This window comes from Oncorhynchus mykiss, chromosome 3 (assembly GCF_013265735.2).
Source record: "Oncorhynchus mykiss isolate Arlee chromosome 3, USDA_OmykA_1.1, whole genome shotgun sequence".
Lineage (NCBI taxonomy): Eukaryota > Metazoa > Chordata > Actinopteri > Salmoniformes > Salmonidae > Oncorhynchus > Oncorhynchus mykiss.
The window spans coordinates 72,597,293-72,605,982 of NC_048567.1; the positions used below are offsets into that span (position 1 = coordinate 72,597,293).

An 8,690-nucleotide genomic window follows, 5' to 3' on the forward strand; every position below is an offset into this window, starting at 1 on the left:
AAGCAACACTACCCCTGGCCTATGTTTCTATCAGAAGCAACACTACCCCTGGCCTATGTTTCTATCAGAAGCAACACTTCCCCTGGCCTATGTTTCTATCAGAAGCAACACTACCCCTGGCCTATGTTTCTATCAGAAGCAACACTACCCCTGGCCTATGTTTCTATCAAAAGCAACACTTCCCCTGGCCTATGTTTCTATCAGAAGCAACACTTCCCCTGGCCTATGTTTCTATCAGAAGCAACACTACCCCTGGCCTATGTTTCTATCAGAAGCAACACTACACCTGGCCTATGTTTTTATCAGAAGCAACACTACCCCTGGCCTATGTTTCTATCAGAAGCAACACTACCCCTGGCCTATGTTTCTATCAGAAGCCACACTACCCCTAGCCTATGTTTCTATCAGAAGCAACACTACCCCTGTGTTTCTATCAGAAGCAACACTACCCCTGGGCTATGTTTCTATCAGAAGCAACACTACCCCTGGCCTATGTTTCTATCAGAAGCAACGAGAGTTGATGTGATTCTAATCTGGGCATGTTTGTTCTACATGGTTCTGTACAGTGCCTTGCGAAAGTATTCGGCCCCCTTGAATTTGCGACCTTTTGCCACATTTCAGGCTTCAAACATAAAGATATAAAACTGTATTTTTTTGTGAAGAATCAACAACAAGTGGGACACAATCATGAAGTGGAACGACATTTATTGGATATTTCAAACTTTTTTAACAAATCAAAAACTGAAAAATTGGGCGTGCAAAATTATTCAGCCCCCTTAAGTTAATACTTTGTAGCGCCACCTTTTGCTGCGATTACAGCTGTAAGTCGCTTGGGGTATGTCTCTATCAGTTTTGCACACCGAGAGACTGAAATTTTTTCCCATTCCTCCTTGCAAAACAGCTCGAGCTCAGTGAGGTTGGATGGAGAGCACTTGTGAACAGCAGTTTTCAGTTCTTTCCACAGATTCTCGATTGGATTCAGGTCTGGACTTTGACTTGGCCCTTCTAACACCTGGATATGTTTATTTTGGAACCATTCCATTGTAGATTTTGCTTTATGTTTTGGATCATTGTCTTGTTGGAAGACAAATCTCCGTCCCAGTCTCAGGTCTTTTGCAGACTCCATCAGGTTTTCTTCCAGAATGGTCCTGTATTTGGCTCCATCCATCTTCCCATCAATTTTAACCATCTTCCCTGTCCCTGCTGAAGAAAAGCAGGCCCAAACCATGATGCTGCCACCACCATGTTTGACAGTGGGGATGGTGTGTTCAGCTGTGTTGCTTTTACGCCAAACATAACGTTTTGCATTGTTGCCAAAAAGTTCAATTTTGGTTTCATCTGACCAGAGCACCTTCTTCCACATGTTTGGTGTATCTCCCAGGTGGCTTGTGGCAAACTTTAAACGACACTTTTTATGGATATCTTTAAGAAAGGGCTTTCTTCTTGCCACTCTTCCATAAAGGCCAGATTTGTGCAATATACGACTGATTGTTGTCCTATGGACAGAGTCTCCCAACTCAGCTGTAGATCTCTGCAGTTCATCCAGAGTGATCATGGGCCTCTTGGCTGCATCTCTGATCAGTCTTCTCCTTGTATGAGCTGAAAGTTTAGAGGGACGGCCAGGTCTTGGTAAATTTTTCAGTTTTTGATTTGTTAAAAAAGTTTGAAATATCCAATAAATGTCGTTCCACTTCATGATTGTGTCCCACTTGTTGTTGATTCTTCACAAAAAAATACAGTTTTATATCTTTATGTTTGAAGCCTGAAATGTGGCAAAAGGTTGCAAAGTTCAAGGGGGCCGAATACTTTCGCAAGGCACTGTATGTGTGGGTGTGAATTCCATACAGACAATAGAGTTCTCTTTGAGATGCTCAGCTATGTTGAATTCTACCGATTCAAAAATAGAAACTCATTTCTATTAGATAAAATAGATGTGCTGTAACCGTGGCCAAATAATTACATTAACATACTGTATATTGCTAAGAGTGTGAGAGTCGGGTTACTTTCCTATCAGGACTCAAACCCAGGCCACCAGCAATGACAAGCACCCTAACTACTGTCCCAATAAGGTATAGCGCTAGAGCAGGGTTCCCCAATTTGGCACACAGGTGGTTTAATTTGGCCCCCCAAGTTTTCTGAGAAAAAAAACAATCACGTTTTATTTTGGGGAAGTTTCATTGTTGGACATAAGACTATATAAACACCAGGATATCAGCTCCAATTGATTTTACATTAAGAAATCTGTTAAAATATTCCAACGCATAGTAGAGAAACAAATGTAAGAAAGGTTTGACATGATTATGTTTAAGTCAAATATTATCTCTGTTTGGGCTTCTTGCAGTCAATTTGCCCTCTACAAAATATTTGTAATTATGTTCCGACCCCTCCCATCTGCTCAAAAAAAAAATCCTCCCGTGTTTGAATCTAGTTGATGATCACTGCTCTAGGACATGTGCTTATTGGGGCGGGATAGTTTAGGCCCTGTCCAAAATAAACCCTAACCCCTCCTCCCTAGGCACTTGTTCAGATCTAAAACAACTGGATATGTGGAAGCAATAGGATGAATGCACTTTGAAGTAAATATCAGCTCTGGTAAGAGTACACTCAAGAAAATATTTGATTGATCCCAGTGATTGAGGAGTGTCATTAAACCAGGTTAATATGCCCCACCAATATTAGACTGTACAGAAAGCCCTTGAATGAAATAAGTAAATCAACTCCATGATAGAATAGTCAAATCAAATATTAACTCCAACAGTGTAGCGGGAAAATCTGAATGCTGTGAACCAAGAGGTTGTGAGTTCAAATCCAACCTGAGGACATTGGATAATAAGTACTGTATACATGCACAATGTCATCAAGTGTGTCGAACATGTAAGGTGAAGCACTGTGTACGAGAATCCCTAAACTTGCCAACAGACTAAAAGAGCTGTGATTGGATCAGTGGTTCTTCAGTCAAGGTCTTGATATGCTTGGCAACCGTAACAAGCTGTCATGAAAATTGTTTTGGGGGGAGAATGTTTCTTTGGGACCATCAGGTGACGTCCTTTTATTTACTTGAACTTTATTTAAGTCAGTTAAGATTTTTATTTTATTTACAATGACGGCCTACCCCGACCAAACCCGGACGTTGTTTGTGCGCCGCCCAATCACGGCCTGATGTGATGCAGCCTGGATTGGAACCAGGTACTGCAGTGACGCCTCTTGCACCGAGATGCAGTGTCTAAAAGCAATGCGCCAGTCGGGAGCCATGACAACTTGCAACATCTCATGAAACGTGTCTAGAACATTAATATCTTACATTCTGACAACATGGCAACAATGTTCTGTGTATGTTTGGTGGAACATTGATGGAATATTGTCCTAACCGTCAGAGAACTGGACACATGTAAAGTCACATAAAGCGCTTCTAGAACAATAAGTTAGCCCTAAATATTTCTAAAACTAAAAGTATTGTATTTGGAACAAAACACTCACTAAAACCTAAACCTCAACTAAATCTTGTAATAAATAATGTGGAAATTGAACAAGTTGAGATGACTAAACTGCTTGGAGTAACACTAGATTGTAAACTGTCATGGTCAAAACATATTGATGCAGTAGTAGCTAAGATGGGGAGAAGTCTGTCTATAATAAAGCGATGCTCTGCCTTCTTAACAACACTATCAACAATGCAGGTCCTACAGGCCCTAGTTTTGTCACACCTGGACTACTGTTCAGTCGTGTGGTCAAGTGCCACAAAAAATAACTTAGGAAAATTGCAATTGGCTCAGAACAGGGCAGCACGGCTGGCCCTTGGATATATACGGAGAGCTACACAGGAAACATTACAAAAACGTTTTCTCTCCCTACAATTGTTAGCTGAGTAGTGAGGTACTGCTCTGTGTCAGCTGTCGTAGGCAGCCTTGCTGTATGGAGAACAAGGTGCTTTCTGTATCCATAAAGTGTCCGGATATCTGTGTCCATTGAATATTTCAATCCTTCTCAACTGTAATGGGATTTGTGGACTCAAATAAGGTATTTGAAATGTGTGTTTGTGTGTGGCTGTGTGTGTGTGTGTGTGTGTGTTCCCTAGTTTCCGGTGCCTTGCTCTCCTGTACTGGCAGATGTTTCGTCTGAAGAAGGACCAAGCCATGAAGTACTCCAAAGCTCTACTGGAGTACTTTAAGGTACAAACCTCATCCTCACCCTTATCCTCTCCCTCACCCTAACCCTGAAATACTCCAAAGCTCTAGTGGACTACTTCAAGGTACAAACCTCACCAGCACCAACATTTGGTGTGATATAATTAAACGCAGATGTATTCAAATTAAATTGGATAGATTGTAAACATGCGTTTTATTTCGTTCCAGAGTTCTCCCAAAGTGCCTACTACACCCCCCATCTGGAGCGGCTCAGGAAAGTAAGGAAGTCTCTCCCTCTCTTATTTCCTCCCTCTAAATCTCTGCAATGTATTTGTGAATGTGTATATAGTATTAGGTTGATTTGATTCGCCCCAGTGAAGCATCATTGTGGTGTTCTCATCCACAGGGGCACAGGGGGGCCTCCCTCCTCTCTCTCCCCCAGCCCCTCAGCCCTCCCCCTGGGCAGCTCCCCCTCTTCCCTCATCAACATTCCCCTGCGTATCCACCAGATGGCAGCAAATCACCTGAACATCACCAACAATGTCCTATACAGCTATGAGTACTGGGAGCTAGCAGAAAGCCTGGTCAGAGACAACAATGGTGAGAGAGACTAACCCATTATTAGGCAATGTGTAGATGGACTGAAATGAGAGTTGTGGCTTTTTGGAGAGAGAGAATGTGAACATTGTTTCAACAGTGTACATAGACATTTAACATGTTATATTATTGTCTATTATTTTTGAAACTATTGTGAGTGTAATATTTACTATGGATTTCTGATTGTTTGTTTCATTTTTGTTTATTGTTATTTTCACATGCTTTGGAAAGTTGAGAGCTCAGGTTGTTGATACTAGGTTTCATTGTTTTACTTGATTTTATCTAACTCCTTTATCTATCTCCTCTCCCCCTCTCTCTCCCTTCCTCTCTCTCTCTCTCTCTCTCTCTCTCTCTCTCTCTCTCTCCTTCTCACTCTCTCCCTCTTTCTGTCTCTCCTCTCTCCAGAGTTCTTTAACTACCTGAATACACTGTCAGGGCCATTGACTCTCCACAGTAGTATTGCTCATGCAGTCCAGTACACCAGACAGGGTCTTCAGTGGATACGCATCAGTGCCAGCGTGGGCTAGTGGCAGGAGGGAGAGAGGGACACAACCAGTGTGATTATAAGTGGAGGATTCCCCCTGCATTCCACGTCGTCAGGATTATTATTATGCTTCAATTCTCAGCATGTACCGTAAATGATGGGTTGGGTTTATACACAGTGGTGACGCTTTACCTTGTGCTTTATCTTGATTGGGGGAAGGTGTTGTTATCCCTACAATCAAGCAGAGCGAACTGTCTTGGTATCTCTTTCCTCTTCCTGTTCGGATTGTCAGTGCAGATCTACAAAGTGCCACATGGATTTAAAGCCTTTAAACTTGCTGCTTTGCCAAATGTGCCACATGTGACGATGAAACAAACACAGAAACTGTCTAACAAGGACATTTTAAGAGAAACATGGCTCAGTGCACCAGCGAGGACTTTATGATTCTTCTACTGTACAAAACATGGACTGTAAAAGATCAAGAGACCTGGACTACATTTCTGAATACAATGCATTCAACCACAGTAAAACTCTAACTAGCCTCCGTTGCAAAAAGTCACTGTGGTAACCAGTGACCATTTCCTCAAAAAGACCATTCCTGTCCACTGGGCACAGACGCCAGTTCAATGTCTAGTTTTGATTTACGTTTGGTTGAGTTGTCTACTAACGTGAATTCAACGTGAATAAACAAACATGTCATCATGTTATTGGATTTAGGTTCAAAGTCGGTTGGAAAAAAGACTAAATTCCCTGCCGTTGATGACTTTTTACAATCAGTTTTCCACGTTGATTCAACGTCATCACATTGATTGTTTTTGTTAAAATGACGTGGATACAACATTCATTCAACCAGTTTGTGCCCAGTGGGAAGAGACCTGGACTGCATTTCTGGACTACATTTCCCATGAGCCTTTACAGGACGAATGGATTCATCATGGGAAAGGTGAAGTTGGGATTTGGAGTTTTCTTTTGGATTGTCAGACCACTCATCCCAAAGGGTAGATCAAGTTACCGGTAGCTTTGCTTTTTTGTTTAATGACTCCACTATGGGATGGCCTTTTTAAGGACATTTTGAGATACCTTTCACTTTTTTATGTGCACTGTGTGTGTCAGACCATTCATTTTTACAAAAATACCAAAACTAGAGCATTTAATTGTTGTTTTTCTGGCCAGCATTCATGTTCCTGTCTTTGCAAAATTATTATTTATAATATCGTCTAATGTGGTTATCAAAAGTTACATACCAAAATGTGTTTCATAAATGTCTTTTTGATATTGCAATTTGTATGTAGGAGTCTATCCCCTTGTTTATTGAAGTAGAATCTGTACAGTGAGTGTAGAAAACATTAGGAACTTTCCATGACAGACTGACCAAATCAAATCACATTTTATTGGTCACATACACATGGTTAGCAGATGTTAGTGCAAGTGTAGTAGCAAAATGCTTGTGCCTCTAGTTCCGACAATGCAGTAATATCTAACAAGTAATCTAACAATTCCAAAACGACCTAATACACACACATCTAAGTAAAGGTATGGAATAAGAATATATCCATATATGGACGAGCGGTATAGGCATAGACCAGCTGAAAGCTAAGATCCCTTATTGATGATTCTTCTTAAATCCACTTCCATCAGTGTAGATGTAGGGGAGGAGACAGGTTAAATAATGATTTTTAAACCTTTTTGATTGATTTGATTGATTGTGTATGTGCACCATTCAGAGGGTGAATGGGCAAGACAAAAAATGTAAGTGCTTTTAAACAGGATATGGTAGTTGGTGCCAGGCTTTGTGTCAAGAACTGCATCCCTGCTGGGTTTTTCATGCTCAACAGTTTCCCATGTGTATCAAGAATGGTCCACAACCCAAAGGACATCCAGCCAACTTGACACAACTGTGAGAAGCATTGGAGTCAACATGGGCCAGCATCCCTGTGGAACGCTTTGGACACCTTGTAGAGTTCCTTCCCTGACGAATTGAGTCTGTTCTGTGGGCAAACTGGATATTAGGAAGGTATTCTTTATGTTTTATCTATCTGATGATGAACCAGATAGATTTATACTTAGTGATCTCTCAGATATTTCCAAAATTATATTTGTCTCACTCAACTTTTCTTATTTAGATGTGTGTGTGTGTGTGTGTGTGTGTGTGTGTGTGTGTGTATTCCAGTTATATAGGCCTAGCTCCATTTCTGCTCAGACTGTTGCTCTTAACTCCCTAGCCAACATGGAGAGATCTCTCATTGTGCCCCCCTCTCCTACACCTCTCCCTGTCTTTGACTGACTGACTCCCTAGCCTATTTCTTTCTGACCCCCACACCTTTCTTGCTTTCTCTGAATAGGTTGTCTTATAGCTAATTATTCTTTGTCCATCACTTATTACTGCTGCCCTTTCCACCAATAGGAAGACTGCTATGACAAGCCTCTGCATCCGCTGTCTGGAACCATAGCAACAGGCTGTAGCCTACATCTGTGCACGTGACAGGCACAATGAAACGAGACCAAAAGTAGAAATATAATGTATTTAAAAAAATATATACATCAGAGAATCCATAATTAGAATTAGGCTAGACGAAATATGACAATCGAACAAACTTGAAATATCAAATATGATGTATTGACTTCATGCATCTTTAACGGATTTTCGGGGTTAATTAGTTTATGAATGAACGAACAAACGTGCATTGCACGCGATGACGTGCTTGGGATGAAATCGTCACCCATTATATTAAATCACTGCAGCCGAAATTGGAATTGAACTGGTAATTTAGATGTTAAATCAGCATAATATCATATAGGCAAAAAGTGTTAGAACCTGTCATAGGCCCACTAATGGCAGAAGCTAGCCTACAGAGACTTTTGAGATAACGGTTTACCCAGAAGCAGTAGCCTGTACTGGACTGAAGTATCCGAGCTCTCCGGTGTGTCGGTATTCTCTGCATGTACGCCGCCCGTCATTTGTGCGTAGGTCTGTGCGCGTGCCAGGTTTTCTGAGGACACTGGCTGGTGGCACAGCGGCCAGTCTGCATCAAAGCACGAGACAGAAGAGAACAAAAAAAAGTGCTCTTTTTTTGTCACACTCGGCCTAGTCTACCCGCAATATTTTGTTCACCAGAGTCCTAATATAGGCCCACTATAGATTATACACACTGTCTGTTTTACCAGTCTACACTCTAGTCCAGACCATTTTCTCCGTTGTGCTCTCTCAATTCAATTCAATTCTCTCTCCCACTCTCAGTGTATGTGTGCGTGCATGTATTAGGGGACCAATGGGCTGGATGAAGTAACAGTAAAAACACAGTCCATTCAATGAGGACGTGCGTGCGTGAGAGGATATGTGGGTGGTCGATAGTAGCCCACCACATCCGTTCGTCCCTAATCTCTTTGGCCAAATCTCCTTTAGATTTTTAGACCCCTTCTCCGGTGTTTAAATTGAGTAATCGCCACTTTTCTCTGCTGTGGAGACCGAGGAGATAAGGGCTAAG

At 41.6% G+C, this 8,690-nt stretch overlaps 1 protein-coding gene across 2 annotated transcripts in view; it reads left to right on the top strand.

The window, feature by feature from the left end:
- The window catches only part of LOC110504668 (AF4/FMR2 family member 3), a 38,604-nt gene extending 32,679 nt beyond the window's left edge, over positions 1–5,925 (top strand). For both annotated transcript variants that reach the window (XM_036975093.1, XM_036975094.1), the window contains 4 exons: positions 4,076–4,169; positions 4,353–4,402; positions 4,531–4,724; positions 5,127–5,925. In XM_036975093.1, coding sequence (XP_036830988.1) covers positions 4,076–4,169; positions 4,353–4,402; positions 4,531–4,724; positions 5,127–5,248 — 460 coding nt within the window. In that variant the 3' untranslated portion in view covers positions 5,249–5,925. The remainder of the gene's footprint in view (positions 1–4,075; positions 4,170–4,352; positions 4,403–4,530; positions 4,725–5,126) is intronic.
- The last annotated feature ends 2,765 nt before the right edge of the window (positions 5,926–8,690 follow it).